Genomic DNA, 21032 nt, shown 5'->3' on the forward strand with positions numbered 1-21032 from the left:
TCTCTGTGTGTCTATATCAGCGAGTGTGTCTGTGTGTATTTGTGTGTGTGTGTGTGTCTATATTCATAAATGCATGTCCATGTGTGTTTCTCTGTGTGTCTGTACCTCTCTGTGTATGTCTCTATCTGTGAGTGTTTGTATAGGTCTCTATATGTCTGTATGTGTCCCTCAGCGTGTATCAGTGAGTGTGTTTGTGTGTGTATCTGGCAGTCTTATGGGGCCCACTCCAAGATTCAGCCTGCTCACTTGATGAGCTTTAGCTGTGACACTTCCAGGGTCTGGACGGCTCTAGGCTCGCTGGAAGTTTGCTGCAGAAACTAGGTTCTCCTTCCAACCTGGGGTGATTCCCCTGGTTCTGATTTGATTGTCCTGGTGACACTGTCCTATCAGTGCAACCTCTGTGCCACTGACCTCCAGAGAGGGCCCAGACACGCTTTGCCAGGTGAGGCAAACTAGCGGAGATGGCAAACAGTGATAAAAACCCAGTACTGACGGAGTGAGGAAAGTGGCTTGCTCACCACTGCTGACAGGAGGAGAGATCAGTGTGGTACTTTGGAGGGCAGACTAGCAGTAGCTGTGAAAGGATTTTAAAATATTCATGCTCTTTGATCCAGTAACTCCTCTTCCAGGAATTTATTTTTAGAGAATAATAAAAGTTATACACAAACATATATGTTAACAGATGTTCTTTATAGTAGCTCTTCCAATAGAAAAGAAAAATGGAAACAATCTAAGGTACTTAATAATGGAAAACAGGTTGAATCCGTCTCATTCATCTGTATGATGAAACACTAAACAGCCACCAAAAATTGTGCTGTGGATGTATGTTTATTGACAAGGAAACATGTTTATAACATATAGTCTAGGGGGCTTCCCTGGTGGCGCAGTGGTTGAGAATCTGCCTGCCAATGCAGGGGACACGGGTTTGAGCCCTGGTCTGGGAAGATCCCACATGCCACGGAGCAACTAGGCCCGTGAGCCACAACTACTGAGCCTGCGCGTCTGGAGCTTGTGCTCCACAACAAGAGAGGCCGCGATAGTGAGAGGCCCGCACACAGCGATGACGAGTGGCCCCCGCTTGCCACAACTAGAGAAAGCCCTCACACAGAAATGAAGACCCAACACAGCCAAAAATAAATTAATTAATTAATTTTTTAAAAAAAGTATAAAAAAAAAAAACAAAAAACATATAGTCTAGTGAAAAAAGTACACTACAACAAAAAGGCATATAGAATAATCTTATTTTGTTAAAAAAGTGCATGAATTTTTAAAAGTTATAAATAAAATTTGGAAGGAAAGACACCAAAATAATAATAGTGGCTATCAATGAGGGTAAGATTATGAGTGTATTTTCTAATACATCGTATTTCTATTTTCTAATATAATCATAAAATGTATATATAATTAAAATAATTATATATAAAAATATATGTCTAAATAAAATGTATATACTAATTACAAAATAGTAAAGCTTTGGTAAAGGTTATCAACTATAGCAGCTTGGCAGGATGCACTCAAGACATGCATAGTGGAAACAGTAGATGAAACTTCTGCTCATGGGAGATTTTATGAGCAGGAGCCAGGCAGTCAGAGGAGGCGCTCAGCCTCCCACCCTCACTCTCCAGGGCCTCCTCAAGGGGTTCCCTCAGAGGAGATGGGTGAGGGCAATCCATCCTGGTCCTGGAAAGTGAGCAGTAGGACAGCCAGAGTCAGCTGCTGACACCAAGACAAAGGGCACCAAGATTCCATCCCCTGGACCTTGACTTCTTTATGGTGAAAGGGCCAAGGCTACGTGAATTAGTATTGACAAAGACAGCACTTCCCAGACTGAGTGCGTTGAAAGCCTGAAGCCTTGAGAAGTCATGAGACCACATTTGGGGCCATCAAGGTGTGGCCGGTGACCTCATCCAGGTGGGCCGGGCCCAGTGCTTGGAGTCAGCCACAGTGACTCACCCCTCTCTGTCCTGGACAGCAGTGCCCAAACTTGAGCATGCCAGCATGGCCTCCACAGGGCAAACGCTTCTCAAACTAATGCCTCCATAGCCACTGCAGATATAGGATCCCAAACAAACAGAAATGCAGACTTGAACCACCGTGGCCCTCTGCCATCCTCTCTTAGCCAGCATGCTATTTTAACCAGCCAAGGAGGAAGCCTTGGATGAGTCTGTGTTACACCAAAGAGGTGAGAATGGCCAGGACTCCCCTTGAGCATCTCCAGAGGCCAGAGAAATCATGTTGCTTCCTTCCCTCAGTGGCTCTGCTGAGGCCTCAGGAGTCTGGGCTGAAAGATCAGCTCAAGGTGATGGCATAGAGGGGGTGAGTGGGAAGGCAGGGAGAGGAGTAAGGGCTCTGCCAAGAGCATCTGCAGTGGGCAAGTGGACCATGTCTGAGTGGGGCAGACAGGCAGCAGTGACTGACAGGTGACAGAGAGGTGCCGGGAGACTCCCAGTTCCCGGCAGTCCCTCTCTCCAGGTGAACTTTGCTTCTGCAGATGGTACTTGCCCTCCCAGAAGCAGCATTGGAGCCACCTGAGCAGCATCTGTTGTGGGACTACAGCCTATGTGCTTCTTTTGGCACAGTCCTATGAGCTCTCAGAGCAATTTGTTTCTCAAAAGCTGTTCTACAACTCACCCCTGCCTTCCTAGGTCACTAAAAGCCAGCTCGATGTCAAAGTGCAGCACAAAGGGGCTTCATCTGCCAACTTCCCCTCCAAGGCAGGCCCCTGGGTTCCATAAGAACCAGAGTAACGACCGTTGGCCCAGTGCCCTCCAGTGGGCTGATTCCTTCACCAACATTTAAACCTGAACTGTTTGGATGGCACTGGCTGGAAGAGCACAAGATTGCCCCATGGATTCTTCTGGAGATCCAGCCTGGGGTGAAGCATGGTAGGTGCCAGGCCTTGTTATGGCAAAAGTCTAACCCTGCTGGGAGCAAACTGTGCTTCTGTGGTTTGCTTCCTCTCGGAGCCCCTCATAACAATCCATCTAACATCAGGCACACACAAGGTGTTTTGATGATATTTCTAAAACCTACCTCTGCTGACAAAATGCTTCAGTGACTTCCCACTGACTCTGGGATGAAATCCAAACTCATAAGGATTGCACACAAGGCCATTCAGGATCTGGCCCTGCCTACCTTTACAATGTCCTCCTCTGAACTCTGCTATAACTCCCTTCCTAGATTGCTGCCTTCCCTCCCCAGCCCCTCTTCCTCTGGCCAACTCCGACTTGTGCTTTAAAACTTCGCCCAAACAATATCTCCTCCAGGAAGTCTTCCCTGACTACTTCCCACCCCTCCCCCTAGCTGGGTTGTATTCACCCTTCTTGGAGCTCACATAGCACCCCACTTGTGCCTCTATCAAAGTGCTTAATGTGAAGAGCCTCTTCCGGACATTGCTGGTTCACCTAACTTCTTCCATAAGTTCTTTGCGGGCAGAGACTGTGCCTTTTGCCTTTATATCTCTAATAAAGCATCTGAGAAAAAACAGGAGATCTATAAACACTTGCTGAATGAGTGAATGACTCTCGGCATATAAATGGAAATGGTTCTGGAATCCACAAAACAGACTATTACAGTTCTGATTTGCAAAAAAGGTCAATCTCTAACTTCAGGCCAGTGTGTTTGGTACAAAATTTGGCCGAGATATTAGAACTGATTGTGAAAGGCTGGTGTTCTAGAATTTGGAGAAGGAAGCAAAAATCACGAGAAGCCAACATGGGTTCAAGAATAGTCAGATCAGATTAAACTTTTCCCTCAGGAAATACAGCAGATGCAGTGTATCTGGATTTCAGCAGGACATCTGAGAAGGTTTCTTATGATGTCCTTTTGGACAAACGGAGAACATGGGCTGGGTGAAAGGACAACCGGATGAGTTTCTGGTCACTGAAAGACTGTGCCCATAGTACCTGTTAAGCCTGGAGGGGACCCACAGTGGGTAGCACAGCACTTGGGGCCTGTCCTTTCATACACTGTTATTAAAGGCTTGAAGGAGGATACCAAGGGTAGGCTGACATGAACCTGGAAGAGAGAGAGAGTATGCTGGATGATAAAAATCCAGAGTTTTAAAGATTTCAAGAGGTTCAAAGAGCGGACCAAGTTGAACAAGAACAAGGCTAATAATATGGCAGTAGCAGGATGCCTGAAGGCCATGTGTGGGCTTCAGGTGGCTGTTAGCCTAATGAGTCAGCCTAATGAGTCAGCTGTGACAAAACCTAACATTCATGGGCGTTAATCAAAGCAGAGCACCCAGGACAAGGGTACTCTTGGCTGGCCAGACAACCTTGAATTTAGAGGATCCTGACCAGGAGGGTGGGGCACTCATAGAGGTTGAAGGAAAGGAAGCTGGTTTAGGCTGAAGGAGGGAAGGTGGGGCTCAGGCTCTCCTTGCACATCAGTGCAGTCTGCTCTGCGCAGGGGCACCCAGGTGAGGGGAGCACCATTTCCCTGTCCATGTGCCCTGGTATAGGCTGTACCGCCTGAAGGAAGGGGTAACAATTTGTTATCCACCACCCAGAGGGGCACCTGTTGGGGTCTGTCCTCCTGGAGCTGGCCCTACTTGTAATTTTACAGAAGAGTCACAGATGCTAACAATGGCCCAACTGAGCTTCTCTGACTGACCTGCCCTCAGATATCTAAAGGCTTGTTGTGAGGGGTCAGAACCATGATCTGTGGTGTCCCAGGGACAGAACTAGGATCCATGGTGGAGACCAAATCCAACTCAGTAAGAGGTGCCTGAAACAAGAGCTGCCAGGAATGGGGGTGGGGAGGTATGGGTGAGGATTGAAAGAGAGTGAGCTCCCAGTCACTGCAGATGATCCAGAAGAGACTAGAAGCCCACCAGGCACAGACTTTGGGGGGACCTAACATCCTGGGATCCTGTTATTCCAAGACAACCACAGGCTGATACCAGCCTCTTCAGTGTGCCCTGAGTTTCAGCTGTGCCTGATCTAGATTTGCCCTGTTTACTAATACATTTCTTTCCCAGAAGATCCTGTCTTCAACGTTGGGGTGAAGTACATAGATAATGGATGAGCAGATCTTGAGCCACAAACTTTTTGTTTGCTTTTTTTATCATAGCAAAACATACATTAAATTTGCCATTTTAGCCATTTTTAAGTATACAGTTCAGCGGCATTAAGTACATTCACAACGTTGTGTGATCAATCTCTAGAACTCTTTTCATGTTGCCAGACTGAAACTCTGTACCCGTTAAACACTAACTCCCCATTCCCCCACCCGCCAGCCCCTGACAAACACCATTCTACTTTCTGTCTCTATGAATTTGATTACATTATGTACCTCATGTAAGTGGAATCGTGCAGCATTTATTTTTTTTGTGACTGGCTTATTTCACGTAACAGAATGTCTTCCATAATGAAGCATGTGTCAGAATTTCCTTCCTTTTAAGGAAAGCCACAAAATTTTTTGATTCAAACATTTTTCTGAGCATACCCCACCTTAATCACCTCTGTACTTCTGCTTGAGAATCACTGAACTGCAGGGATCCAAGAGGAATTACTTCACCCCCTCATCAGAATACACAGCACCACAAAGGGTATAATTGAAAGCTTAAAACAAATACATGTAAATCACATGTAAATTCTGAGGAATAGTGTATCTCTAACCAAGCTTGTGAATTCTCTACCTTATAAATAAGAACTGAAGTGCTTATTATAAAATTATGGGGACTATTTGGAGAGCTTAGAAAAATGTAAATGTGGAGAAAATGTTGTCCAAAAAATTGAGCACATTTTTCTAAGGCAGGCTTTTAAAAATGATTGAATTTCAAAGGAAACTGGATTCACAGCTACGTACTGCACTTAAGGCTTAATTCCTTAAAGATCCTAAAAACTCTGTTATGGCCAAATATCCACATACACTCTCTTATCCTGCCTTTTCAGCAGATTCCTTTGATTTAGAAAGGTACCTCCTGTCGATAGTAAACAGTTAAAAACTCCAAGGACTGTGTGTATGCCTGTTGTATGTATTAAATATATATTATTGTTAAATACATATTATATGGAGTTGTTATGAATTCAAATACATATACATACATACAAATTGTTGATACTGGCTTCCTTTGGGAGAGGAAACTGGGGATGATGGAGTGGAATAGGGGTGAAAATGTTACCTTTCTGAGCTGTTACGTTTTCTTCATATTGTACATTTAAAGAAGTTTTCTAGGTAGTGATTTCATAGGCTATTTCGCTTTTTCTCTTAAAATTTTTATACTAAAAAAATCAACAACAGGAAATATTGCTAAAAATAACTCATCCATAAACTCCAAGTTTACTCTAAAAAATTGGCCAAATCTGAAATTAGCCAACATGCATATTCTAATTACTCTCCCAACTTAATTAGAAATCAGTCTTTTTCCAAAATTAAAATGGTAACATGTGATTTCTACTTTGAGTTCAGCCTCAGTTTTCACATCTTCAACTCTAAGGGAGTAAGGGAAGCATTAGCAGATGTGTTGAAGGGAAAGTCTTTCTTGTTTGGGTTTATGTTAAAAAAAAAAAAAAAAAAGCAAACCACACTCTAGGATGACTAATTTTCAGTACATACCTCTAGTCCACCATCCTGGTAATTCTCCAGTAATCTCTGTACAAAATTTTCAACTATTTGTGGTCTGATAACTGAAAAGTTTTCCTTCATGACTTGGTGTTTCCAAAGATCTAAGGGAGAAACATACCAACACTAGTACCAGGAAACATTGAACAACCATTAATAGCTACGAGATGGCAACTGTCTGAGACATAACACTGGACACAAGCTGTCATTTCCAAATACACAAAAACTAATGGGTGAGGCAGGGGAGGGGAGGTGGTGGTTGAGGACACAGGATCCTTCAGAACACGGGAATAAGGAAGATCTCTAACAAGATTCCTAATGAAAAGCACCTCTGAAGTCCAGTGAACAATATTTTGTTACCATAACTAAAAATCCCAAATCAAATGTAATTATTGATCCTATATGGCATCTGTTTTCATAAAGTCCCTATATGTATCTGAACAATTATTTTGACCTAACACAACTATCAGAAATAAATGAAGAGCTATTATATTTATCTATTTAAGTACATTGCTGGTGTTACAAGGCAAAATCAATTTGAATGCAGAGTTAATAAAAAAAGAGGAGGAAATCCAAAAGAGAGAAGAAAGAGTCACAGATTAGAAATGTTGAGAGCCACAGAAGATGAACTTTAGCTCCTGCACTGAAGCAGCAACAGGGCTGACACATATGTGATGAGGCATACACACAGTTATTCAGAATAGCATTGTTGAGGACAGCAAAAACTTAGAAACAACACACAAACTGTAGTATATCCTTCCAATGGGATAGTATGCAGCTGTGAAAAAAGAGAAGAATTTCTCCATGTACTGATGTGAAAAGAACCACAGATTAAGTGGAAAATGCAAGGTGTAGAAAAGTGGATATAAAATGCTATCTTTTATAAGAAAGATACAGAAAATACAATAAAGGGAGAGACCATCCCCTCAAGCCTATTCAAGGTCATTGGTCCAAATATTTGGCTTTCTCTGATATCATCACTTCTTCCCTCTTTCCTGAACCATTCACAAGAGCACACATTATTCCTCCCACCTCATAAAAATTCTCCACTTGACCCCATTTCCCCTGTCAGATTTTGCCTCATTTCTTTGCTCCCTTTCTAGCAAATCTCTCAGAAAGAGATGTCTATACTTAATGTCTGTGACTTCTCTCAAAATCCTTCTTAGACTCACTCACACAGCTTTTACCTTCCACTCCACTGAAACTGATTCTGTCATAAACACCAGTGACTTCAACATGGCTAAAGCCAGTGGTCTTACTTGACTGCTAATAACATTTCACACAATTTGTCACTTCCTCCTGCTTGAGAAACTTCCATCACCAGACGTTGGGACACCACCCTGCCTAGTTTTCCTCTACCTCACTGTTCCCTGTAGGTTCCTTTTGCTGGTTCTCCTCCTGCCTCCCCACTCCACCGCCAGCTCTTAACATTAGAGTGTCCTAGGACTCAGCCCTTGGTTCACCGTTTTTGTTTTTTCTATCTGCACTCACCCCCTTGGCTATCTCATTTAGTATCATGGCTAAATACCATCTGTATGCTGACAACCCTCAAATTTAGATCTAATATCCACTTGGCATCTCTTCTTGGATGTCTAAAAGGCATTTCAAACTTCACTTGTGCATAATTAAATTTCTGATCTTCCCTCTCTAACTTGCCATCTCAACTGATGGCAATTCAGTTTTCCCAATTGCTCAGGTCAAAAGCCTTGAAGTCATCATGGACTACCCATGGCTACCCATTGCATTCAGAGTAAACATTAAAGTCCTTGCAAGCTCCTGCACAGTCTGTTGTCTTTTCATGCTTCCTCTCTGACTTCGTCTCCTACTACCCTCCCTCACTCTCTCCACTCCAGCCACACTTGGGTCTTTGCTGTTCCATGAATAGGACAGGCATGCTCTGCTTCGGGCTTTTGTATGGACTGTCTTTCTGTCTGGAATGCTCTTCCCCCAGATACCCACATAGCTAACTCCCTCTCCTTCTTCAACTCTGCTCAAAATGTCACTTTCTCAGTGAAGTCTATCCTGACCACCCTATTTAAAATTACAATGTGCCCCTTTGAACCTTCACACCACCATCCTCCTCACTCCATTATTTTCTTATTTCTTATGTTCATTGATTATTGTCTGTCTACCCCCTTCTAGATGATAAATTCCATGAGAGTAAGGATTTTTGCTCCATGACAGTTAGGATGTACAGTAGTCTTCCCTTATTCGTGGTTTTGCTTTCTGCAGTTTTAGTTACCTGTGGTCAACTGCAGTCCGCAAATATTAAATGGAAACTTGCAGAAATAAACAATTCGTAAGTTTTAAATTGAGCACCGTTTTGAGTAGCACGATGAAATCTTGGGCCATCCTGCTCCATCCCACCCCACCCGGGATCCCCAACCACTAACATAGTCTCCTCCTGACATCCAACCATGGACGTCATAATGGCCCGATGATCCAGGGTCACCTGAAGCAGACGATCCTCTTCCTGATCTATCGTTAGAAGATCAATAGAAGCCCAGTGCTAAATCACAATGCCAGTGTCATTCGCCTCACTTTCTCTCATCACGTAGGCATTTTATCATCTCATACCATCACAACAAGAAGGGTGAGTACAGTACAATATTTCGAGAGAGACCACATTCACATAACTTTTTTATAATATATTGTTATAAGTGTTCGATTTTATTATTAGTTATTGTTGTTCATTTCTTACTGTGCCTAACTTATAAACTAAACTTTATTGTAGGTATGTGTGTATAGGAAAAAAACACAGTATACTATATATATATAGGGTTTGGTACTAGCCCTGGCTTTAGGCATCCACTAGGGGTGTTGCAACATACTCCCCACAGAAAAGGGGGGACTATTGTATTCCCCATACAGTGCTTAAAATATATAGCCTAGAAAATAGCAGGTGCTTAGGAAATAGGTATTGAATAAAAGAATGAAATAGTATATGTATAAAAAGCACTGAAAAGGATATATTAAAAACTGAAAAAGATGATTACATAGGGGTGGCAGAAGGGGGTCAATGGTGGCAACAAGCCTGCTAAATATATATGTTTTATGTCATTTTGAATTTTGAACCAGGTAAGTGCATTATCTGTTAAAAAATAAAATCAAATTTAAAAATAGTATGACAGTGCTGGAACAATGAAGTATGTCAACACTCTTTAACTTCCATATGGGAGAGCAAAAGTACTTGTGTAAGTCAATTATTTCGTGTGGGGCCTACTTCCTCGCGCATGGCCCCAGGAGAGTCCTTTTTTTTTCTTTTTTAATTGAGGTATAATTGACCTACAACATTGTGTTAGTTGCAGGTGCACAACATAGTGATTCAATATTTCTATACATTACAAAATGATCACCACCATAAATCTAGTTACCATCTGTCACCTTACAAAGTTATTACAATATTATTAACTATATTCCCTCTGCTGTACATTTCGTCCCCATGACTCATTTACTTTGTAATTGGAAGCTTGCACCTCTTAACCTCCCTCACCTCTTTTTTAAAATTTTTTTAATTTTTTAACATCTTTATTGGAGTATAATTGCTTTACAATGGTGTGTTAGTTTCTGCTTTATAACAAAGTGAATCAGTTATACATATACATATGTCCCCATATCTCTTCTGTCTCTTGCGTCTCCCTCCCTCCCACCCTCCCTATCCCACCCCTCTAGGTGGTCACAAAGCACCGAGCTGATCTCCCTGTGCTATGTGGCTGCTTCCCACTAGCTATCTATTTTACGTTTGGTAGTGTATATGTCTCCATGCCACTCTCTCACTTTGTCCCAGCTTACCCTTCCCCCTCCCCGTATCCTGAAGTCCATTCTCTAGTAGGTCTGCGTCTTTATTCCTGTCTTGCCCCTAGGTTCTTCATGACCATTTTTTTTTTTAGATTCCATACATTATGTGTTAGCATACGGTATTTGTTTTTCTCTTTCTGACTTATTTCACTCTGTATGACAGACTCTAGGTCCATCCACCTCACTACAAATAACTCAATTTCGTTTCTTTTTATGGCTGAGTAATATTCCATTGTATATATGTGCCACATCTTCTTTATCCATTCATCTGTTGAGGGACACTTAGGTTGCTTCCATGTCCTGGCTATTGTAAATAGAGCTTCAATGAACATTTTGGTGCATGACTCTCTTTTAATTATGGTTTTCTCAGGGTATATGCCCAGTAGTGGGATTGCTGGGTCATATGGTAGTTCTATTTTTAGTTTTTTAAGGAACCTCCATACTGTTCTCCATAGTGGCTGTATCAATTTACATTCCCACCAACAGTGCAAGAGGGTTCCCTTTTCTCCACACCCTCTCCAGCATTTATTGTTTCTAGATTTTTTGATGATGGCCATTCTGACAGGTGTGAGATGATATCTCATTGTAGTTTTGATTTGCATTTCTCTAATGATTAATGATGTTGAGCATTCTATCATGTGTTTGTTGGCAATCTGTAGATCTTCTTTGGAGAAATGTCTATTTAGGTCTTCTGCCCATTTTTGGATTGGGTTGTTTTTTTGATATTGAGCTGCATGAGCTGTTTGTAAATTTTACCTCACCTATTTCTCTCCTCTTCCCACTCCAGGGGAGTCCTGAAACTGACAGAGCCCTATGGCGTCAGAGGTGGAAGCCAAGCCCCGCCCCACTCCCTTTTCTGTTGGGGGTGGGGCTGGCCACCAGCAAGTGTACCCACAGGGCCTCTCCCTGCCCCCACCTGTTTCTAATTTTAGATGAGATTTCCTACTCATACTTTCATTTTCTGACGGGAGACTCAGTGTACACAAGAGAAAGCGTCCAGCAAAATCCTCCCAGAAATGTGGACATGACAGAGCAGGAGCCTCTGGTATTTGCACTTATTATTTATCAGGGGTCCTGTTTTTCAAAATGGAATTCCACATCTCTTCTACAATTGGCTACTTTCCATCATAAACAAATAAATCTGATTTTGCTTTTTCTTTAATAATAAAGGTGAATAGACATATCACCACTGTCCTAGCATAGTTGAAGTAGAAAATCCAAGAGTTAATGTTGTGCCTAGAAGTTCATGCTTCTAAGATGTTTAAGACTTCCATAAGTCTAAACTTTGACAAGACAGAGCTCATGTATGTTTCAGAAATGTTCAGATAAGAAACTGGATACTTTTTCCAGGGTACTCGCCTGGCAGGTCTCTGGTTCACAGATAAGCCTTGCGAGGGCCCACACACTTCTAGTTTGGGGATCTTCACCTGGCAAATGCCCACAGAGCTGGTTTGGAGTTTAGCTATGGGTTCACCTGAGGGGGTAATACTTTACTGAAGTGTTGGGAATTCTTCCCGGCATGCTTCCTCCTCCTGAGTTCAAGTTCAGACATGCACCTGCATCTGTAGGCAGGAGTCAGGCGAAGTCAGGATGAGAAGAATTCATCCAAGAGAAACAGTTCCTGGCCAGGTGGTGTTGGTGGTCTCCAAAGGTGTCCCATTTTCAGTGTGTGTGTGTGCATGGCTTCTTTAAGACAAAGCATGGAGGTGGGAGGGAGATAGCACACTGGGGGTACAATTAGGGTTTTTTCTTCCCTCTCACTCTGTTCCTAGGTCATTTGACTGAAGGAAACTTTGACTTCCTGGTGGCCAAACCACTTCCTCTCTCTTCCTCTCTGAACACCCCACACCCACACAGCCCCCTCCCTCTGAAGGGCATCTTGGTTTGGCAGCACTTCACGTCTCTAACACAACCACCAAGGCTCTGCACCTGAGCGGCCCCTGCATCCTAAGCCAAGGCAGAACTGAAATTTGAAGGCACACAACTGCCAATCACAGTTGTTCTCTTGATCAGCTGGGTGGCCGGGGGCAATGGGTAGGTTGAAAACCTTATTGCTTCAAGCATATGTATGAATTTTGTACTCCTGTGTTTCTCAAACTGCTCCCCAGAACACTAGTTCTTTGAGGTGATGAAAGATATTCCCAAGGGAATAAAAGGGTTCTGTGGTCAAATAAATTCAAAGAACATTTCATACTCTCTCGCTGGAGATTCAACACACAGTAGGATAGTAAAGGCTCTGAGAAAGTCTGGAGTAAAGGTACCTTTCTAACATTATTTACTCCCAGTTTCCCAAACTTATTTTTAAAAAGCAAATAAAACCCTTCTTCCCTAACCCCTGCAAAACACAGTAGAAATCCTCCTGTCCAATGCAATCAAGACTAAGAGTTGGTTGGTCAATCATAAGAAGTCTGTTAAACCAGAGAATGCTTAAAAAATGACATGCACTATCTTAAACATTTTATTTAAATTAAAAATACACAAATATACAAACATTTGCCAATCTTCTAACATAGAGCCTAGGCTTTTTCTTTGTATGTAACCACTCACTGGAGTTCTGTACCATCTTTCCTCTATAAATCATAATACATAGTGTGTGGTCTACAATTTCTAGTGTGTGTGTGTTTCTTTTTATGGAGAGAAATCTGAAAGACCATGAAACAATCAAAAAGCATCATTTTTTGTTTTTTAAATGAAGTTTTAGGTTCACAGAATAATTGAACAGACAATTCAGAGAGTTCCCATAAATCCCCTGCACCCTCACCCAAAACATACAGCCTCCCCGGCTATCAACATCCCACACCAGTGTGGTACATCTGCTACAACTGATGAACATACATTGACACATCACTATCATCCAAAGTCCACAGTGTACATTACGGTTCACTCTTGTGAAACTATGGGTTGGACACATGTATAATGGCATGTATCCACTACTGTAGTATCATACAGAATAGTTTCATTGCCCTAAAAATCCTCTGTGCTCTCTTATTCATTGTTCTCTCCTCTCTCAACTGCTGGCAACCACTGATCTTTTTACTGTCTCCATGGTTTTGTCTTTTCTTGAATGTCACATAGTTGGAATCATACAATATGTAGCCTTTTCAGTTGGCTTCTTTCACTTAGTAACATACATTTAAGCTTCCTCCATGTCTTTTCATGATTTGATAGCTCATTTCTTTTTAGTGTTCAGTAATATTCCATTGACTGGATGTACCACACTTTATCTATTTCAACTTAGTTTTTAGAGAACAGATCTTTCTTTTTGTACTCCTATTTCATTGGTTTACATAATAATTAAATTACTCAAACACAATGACAAGTAAAACTGGCACAAACAGGTTTGGAGCAAACAACGATCAATGATGCTAGGTAAACGTATGCAACCCAAAGGCTGTGATTAGTGAGTACTTTGCTGGCTTGTGCTACCAAGGGAATGGAAAGCTTCAGGTAATCCATGGGTCTGTTAGTGACGGGGGGTTGGGAGAACTACTGCATTAACATGCTGAGGAGTTAGTATTCCAGGGCACACTGCCGGGGAAATGCTGACTTAGCCCATGTTCTCCCAAATGTTTTGATTGCGCTTCCTTCAAGAAAAGCATTTTTGTTCACTCACCTTTAACATATGTCTGTTTATGTATTCATAACTACCTTCAGTACTATCAATGGCTAATATTGCAAAGCATGATGTACATAGGGTGAGATTCATCAACAATAAGAATGAATCTCAATCCACATTCCCAGTAGTTTCTTTGACTTAAAAAAATTTTGTCTGACTTCTTAGATGTGATTAGGTTATCTTTTTTAACCTCATAATGTGGCTAAAGATAAGCATGTACTAGGATTAGTACTGTCAACTCTACTCTTTCTTATTATTCTCTTGCGTATTGCCTCCCCGTGGTCACTTCAGGACACCTTAGTGTAGAGTGTAACATGGGCTTCTTACAGACAGATGTAATCTATTTAGAAGTTCTAGTATTTTCTTCCCACACCCCTGGGATATATGCCTCCACCTTGGAGGCTGCTGGCCTTATAAACTGCTCAGAGAAATTTAGAAAATCAATTAAAAATTACTTCAATGCCAAAATGTCAAAGATGGGGAATGGCAGAGCCTTTTTGAATCAGTGGAGCCCATCTCTTTGTTAAGCAAGCCCTGAGGCTGAGTGAGGATATCTGGGGCTGCTTTTGATCACTCTCAGGGGAGCACAAGCTACCAAGAACTAGCACCAGACCAGGTGTGGCTGCCACATTTTCAGATGCTCACTGACAAACTGGAAGCTCATTCAGAAGCTGTATAAAAAGATTAAGCTCCAAGACAAGGTGGGGAGGAGGGAAGGAAATAGGGCAGAAGTATTTGAGCCTGTGATGTCCCCTGTTCTCAATACTCTCCATTCCCAACTCCCTCCAGAGAAACCCCTAGCCCCAAGCTAACCTTGACCACAAATGGTGATCTCTGCATGAAGCAGCAGCCCCTGCTGGAAGCCCAATCCACTATGGCTGCTTCTTGCTGCTGAGATGAGCAGTAGGTGAGTGTGAGTTCCAAGGTTTTATCACCCTCTTCCACACACCCAGCTCATAGAGGTCTCAGAAGGACTAAGTCGAAGAATATAAAAACACCCCTAGCACACAGTGGGGACTCCATCACTTGTGCTGGGGGAACTCAGCACAGGAGACCCAGGCCTCTCCACCGAATCATGCTGAACCATGATTCAAAAACAAAAACCAACAATAACAAAACACCCTCATTACTGGCATTTATTTTAAAAATCTTAAGAGTACAGAATCTGAACAAGACTTTAGAATTGGCCAGTATACTCTAGGTTTTGGTAAGGTTTGGTAATATCAACCTTACCACCATTAAAAATAACTCTACCCCTCCCCTTTGCCTGACTCCCACCAGCCCCTTACTGAAGGCCCTTTCCAAGCACAGCTGACAAGCACCCTGCACAAGGCAACACACAGCACAGCTGCAAAGCAAAGACACTTCCTCCCCTGGGCCCCCAACCGGACTTCTCAGAAGCATCACAGCCCTGAAACGTGCAGATGGTTGCACCTGCCGTGAGCTTGTGGATTTTCTCCAAGGACTCGGAAGGGAACCGCCTGGATGCAGCAAACACGGCACAAACAACAGACGCTTTGTGTCTTGTTAAATGTTCTGTAATCGGAGCTCAACCACACTCCACTCTCTGGTGACAGTCAGAGATGCCCATTTGGTGGGGGCTTGCTCTCTCACTGCACAGCCTTTTCCCAAAGTCCTGCTTACAGAATTCAGTTACTCGAAGCACTGATAAAACCACAGTGTCTTAGATGCCCACAGAGGTTATTAATTAACATTACAATGTCTGTGAACCTTGTCTCAAAAGGAAACCCTTTTTATTTTGTCAGTCAAACAACTCCCCTTAGCTCAAAGGTTGTGGATTTTCCTACAGAATTAGTAGGAGTTAGGGGTAGACACTGTAGTTCAGAAAGGACCAGCCACATAATCTATGGTGCCCCATGAAAAATAAAAACGCAGACCTTGTTCAAAAGGCAGGAAAAGGGCTTCCCTGGTGGCGCAGTGGTTAAGAATCTGCCTGCCAATGCAGGGGACACGGGTTCGAGCCCTGGTCTGGGAAGATCCCGCATGCCGCGGAGCGGCTAGGCCCGTGAGCCACAACTACTGAGCCTGCGCGTCTGGAGCCTGTGCTCCGCAACGGGAGAGGCCGCGACGGTGAGAGGCCCGCGCACCGCGATGAAGAGTGGCCCCCGCTCACCGCAACTGGAGAAAGCCCTCGCACAGAAACGAAGACCCAACACAGCCAAAAATAAATATAAATAAATAAATAAATTTATTAAAAAAAAAAAAAAAGCAGGAAAAAAGTGCCGTTAAAGGTACTAAAATATAAAATGTTCTTCTTTCTTCCTCAGTCTCTCTCTTGACCTGTCACAGTGTTTTTGTTTTTAATGTTGGCTCCTTGGCATGGGGATGTGCTCAGGGCAAGTAGAACCTTCATAGGCACCAGGGGCCCCGCCCTGTGACTGGTGCATGAATGTACCTGGTCTACTAGCTACTGGACTGAGGCTTCGTGCCGAGCCAGGGGCGAGGAAGTTGAGCTGGGTGTCTCCTCTTCCTGCAGGCCCATTGCTCCTATCTACCGCGGATGGGCAACCCCAAGGGTATTGCAACCTCTGCCCTGGGATATTCTAGGTTCCCAGGGATGGGCAACAAGCTCACACCCAGTGAGTCACCCATCAAACATAGCCTGGTGCTGCCAGTCTGGGGTCCCTGAAACGCTGTCAGGTACACATGCCCTACACATGCCCTTGCCGTGCTCAGGCCCCCACTGGGTGGGGAGTGGCAGCCATTGCTGGATGCGGATGGTGAGGGGGAAGTTAGTGGTGCCTGGGGTGCCAGAGGGCAGAGGAACAGGCAGCTGAGAACTCCTCCTGGCAAGGTGGGGAGGCAGCAGGGGTGCGTGTGAGCCCAGGCTACAAGCCTTTGGTGCATCCTCCATTGACTCACTGGATGCCACTTACAAAATACAAATTCTAAGTGAAAATGAAGAGTACAAGATGGAACCTACAAAGCATTAAACCCCAAGTGCCCCTGTGAGAGTCCTGTGGGAGTGCACTAGTCACTTGCCCATTAAGTCACCCTGACTTTAGACCTCAAATGAAACAATTTTGATTGTCTTCCCACCCCAAATATATGTATTTCTAAGATATATATTTATATACGCTTATATATAAGAAACAGCTTTATGTGTTTCCCCCATTTCAACTTTATTTCAGCTATGAGTTAATCAGCAGAGACTGAAGTTTATAAATGTTTTCTACTTAAAAGCCCTTTAAGTCAAGAATATATATCAAAACGGTAAAAGTACTTCTCTCTGAGCACAGAGAACTATAGTCAATATCTTATAATAAACTACAACGGAAAAGAATCTGATAAAGAATATATAACTGAATCACCAGAAACTAATACAACATTGTAAATCAACTATACTTCAATAAAAAAAATTTTTTTAAGTACTTATTTCTTGGGCCAAGGTGTTAAAAAGTAATTTTTATACTATTTTCCGGGCATTGTAGTGTTTTTGTTTTTGTTTTTCCATGAATATGGACACATGGATTGCTTTCATAATTAGGAAAAAATAATAAAAATGTTATTTTATAAAGTAATAAAATAAACATACTTTACCTATAGGGAGAGTATGCTGCTCCTTGGACTTTTCTGATACAACCAGTGTTATCTCTCTGTTAACTTAATACCTCCTGGATCATATGAATTTCAAGATTTTCCAGAAGTTTCTGAAGATAGAGTAAGCAGTTTGAGAGCCACTCACTCTCCACTATTAGCTTATACTCTAGGCTCCTAAATTCTTGCATAAGGGCCTTGGGCTGGGTCCTGTCCTTTTGTTACTCTCTCCTGGGGAAGAAGAAACCGTTCCTTTTTTAGGGTTCCCAAGTGGGGTAGATGCACCTTTTTGGAGACAGACATCTTTTTTTCCTGGCCCACATCTTGATTGATAAAATATATCCCTTTTTACCAGGTTCTGCTAAATTGCAAAGTGCTCAGTGTCTGAAGCGACCTCTTGTGTTTTGGAGTCTCTAAATGCGGCCAAGAATTTCGAGCTGTTATTATAAGAAGCGCTTAGGTCTGAAACTCAGTTTAGTTACCAAAGAGGATTTCACGGGAAGATTTAAAACTCCATACATGATCAAGAAAAAACTGTGTTCCAATACCCCTGAGCCCTTACTCTACCCATTATGCTTGCAAAGCCCACGTTTCTCCCTGTCAGAGGACCCCAGGTGCTAGAGAGGAAGCAGAGTTCAGAAGGGTAAGCAACGGGCTTGGGACTGGGGTGTGTGTGTGGGCGGGGGGCGGGGGGAGAGTGCTGAGTTCTCCTGGATGCTCAGTGGACATGCACCTCTGCACTTACACCCAACCAGCTAGAGTCTCTGTTCCCTGTTACAATAAGCACAGCCAGGCAGAGCCCGCATCCCAGGACCAAGAGGAACAAACACTTGGGAAAACAACCCCTCCACATAGACCATCAACACACACCAAATAGACTAGTACATAAATTGTGTTGTCTTATTCTCGGGAAAACAATCACAGGAGCTATTTTAAATATTCCACTTCCATGAGTGTGCGTGTTGCAGGGGGGATACCTGTGTGCAGGATTTTATGTTTAAGATGCTAGTGGTTATGTTTTCTATTGTCTTTTTTGCAGTGGTGCACTTTAATTTGAGGAAAATAAAAATATGAAAACCTAGACTTACAGAACTGAGATGTTAAAGGGTAGTTATTTGCTTAGTCAAAGCCCCACATACCTTTACATACTGAGTTTCCTCAGTCTGTTCAGCAATTTACAAACCCTCAATATACACTTATCTTCTTAGAAAAAACACCACTTGGGTATATCTGTAGTTTTACATGCTAATGTCATAAAGCAAATTTTCAAGTCAAGTTCAAGATAGCTCCTGCAATGGACTTGAGGACACGGGGTGGGGGGGGGAGGAGGAAGCTGGGGTGAAGTGAGAGTGGCATGGACATATACACACTACCAAATGTAAAACAGATAGCTAGTGGGAAGCAGCCACATAGCACAGGGAGATCAGCTTGGTGCTTTGAGACCACCTAGAGGGGTAGGATAGGGAGGGTGGGAAGGAGACATAAGAGGGAGGGGATATGGGGATATATGTATGCATATGGCTGATTCACTTTGTTGTACAACAGAAACTAACACAGTATTGTGAAGCAATTATACTCCAATAAAGATCTATTAAAAAGGAAAAGAGGGGGCTTCCCTGGTGGCGTAGTGGTTGAGAGTCTGCCTGCCAATGCAGGGGACACGGGTTCAAGCCCTGGTCTGGGAGGATCCCACATGCCGCGGAGCAACTAGGCCCGTGAGCCACAATTACTGAGCCTGCGCGTCTGGAGCCTGTGCTCCGCAACAAGAGAGGCCGCGATAGTGAGAGGCCTGCGCACCGCGATGAGGAGTGGCCCCCACTTGCCGCAACTGGAGAAGGCCCTGGCACAGAAACGAAGACCCAGTGCAGCCATAAATAAATAAATAAATAATTTAAAAAAAAAAAAAAGAAAAGAAAAGAAAAAGAAAAAAAAATAGCTCCCGCATACCTGCTGAGTTTTTATTTCAATTTCTGAAGCTCCTTTGGGGAGAAGAGTAGACTTACTACTTATTATAAGTCCTTCAAATTCATCTTCTTTCCCTATCCGCCTAGCTATAGCTTTCATGCTGGGGTAGAGAATGTCAGTTCTATTAAAGAAGAGAGACAGAAATTAACAAACATTTTTTCTCTTTCAGATTCTCTGACAATTCTTTTCATTTATGTTCTGTTTCCTGTCATCATGCATAAACCTCCCAACTTATCACAGACACTTACATCGACATCTAAATCCACCACAGTTACCACTCCCTTAGTCAATATTAAATCGTGAGGGCTTTTCCCATTGGGCACATTTAATTTCAGTCTTCATTCTTCAAAATATTGACAAGTCTTCTCACTCCCTGTTTACCAGGAAAGCTGACTGTCATAACTCATAAGATAGATAATTTGGACTAGACCACCAAAGTGAGCCCTAATACCCTCAGTAAGGTCCTGGGGTGGTGGTTGGGTGCTTAGTGAATGCTTGTTTGTTTACAGACACATGGCAGAAACCACATGCCTTTCCCGCCATCTAAGTCATCCCAGCCAGGGCTTGAAGTTGAGAAAACAACATAGCATTCTGCAGACTAAACACCTCATGCTGCACCATATTGTACCCTTGGCTGTGATGCCTGAAGCTCTCAGAGACTCATTAGACTTGGGTCTAATGGGGCAGAGAGTGGAGAGGAGGTCACGGCAGCAGCACTCCCCACTCAATTCTCGCTGGGATCCTATGAGCTAAAAAGCTTAGAGTTAGCACTGAAGAGACACTTCAGAAGCACCAGTTCCCAGGGATAGAACCCTGGGTAAATGATATACAGTGTTGCTCAGTGGAATCCAGGGCTGTCCCTGCAGTCAATAGAACTCAGCTTTTCCTGTAAAGCACTGTTCATAGAGACATACTGCCTAGCTTCCTCTGTGATCAGTGGGGCTAGGCATACCAAATTCATGGACCAAATGTCACCCTCAGAGCAAGGGCAGTAATCTGCCAGATTCCAGGTTCCACTCCTTCACATGAATTTCCCCCGGAGCACACTCACCCATAGAGCTCCGAGAACTGTTTGTGGAGAGAGGGAGAATTGATGTCCTGGCCTCACAGCTTGAGTCGGCCCCAGTGATCCTTTAGCACTTCCAGTTGCTTCCAGAGCACCAGAAATGATCTCAGCAAAGCAAGGGACATCACTGCATCACATGGGCCCCCCAGCAGCCTGGAGGTCTTTGGGCTGCTTTGGAATCGACTTCTGAATCCTTGCACTCTGGACAAATCTGGCTGAAAACATTACAGAAATTCTTTTTTTTTTTTATTAGTCATAGACCACTACAGGATGACCTTTTACATTCATTCAGCTCATGCAGAACGAAGTCTTTGGAGAATGACTATTCTCCCCAGGAGGAATGGTTTACAGGCCAGCAGCACATGTAGAGCTTAGAGAGTATAAGCATCCTTCCTGAATAGACAGTATATAGAAAGGAGAGAAATGTCTCCATTTCAATTTTCTGCTTGAGCTGTGAAC

At 43.1% G+C, this 21032-nt stretch overlaps 1 protein-coding gene across 1 annotated transcript in view; it reads right to left on the reverse strand.

The window, feature by feature from the left end:
- Window positions 1–21032, reverse strand: part of LOC132376000 (coiled-coil domain-containing protein 162-like) — a 61179-nt gene that overhangs the window by 22728 nt on the left and 17419 nt on the right. The window contains 5 exon segments of the mRNA XM_059941448.1: window positions 6565–6674; window positions 17546–17610; window positions 17612–17685; window positions 19490–19628; window positions 20559–20788. Coding sequence (XP_059797431.1) covers window positions 6565–6674; window positions 17546–17610; window positions 17612–17685; window positions 19490–19628; window positions 20559–20788 — 618 coding nt within the window.

Source organism: Balaenoptera ricei, chromosome 12 (genome assembly GCF_028023285.1).
Source record: "Balaenoptera ricei isolate mBalRic1 chromosome 12, mBalRic1.hap2, whole genome shotgun sequence".
NCBI classification, from domain to species: Eukaryota; Metazoa; Chordata; class Mammalia; order Artiodactyla; family Balaenopteridae; genus Balaenoptera; species Balaenoptera ricei.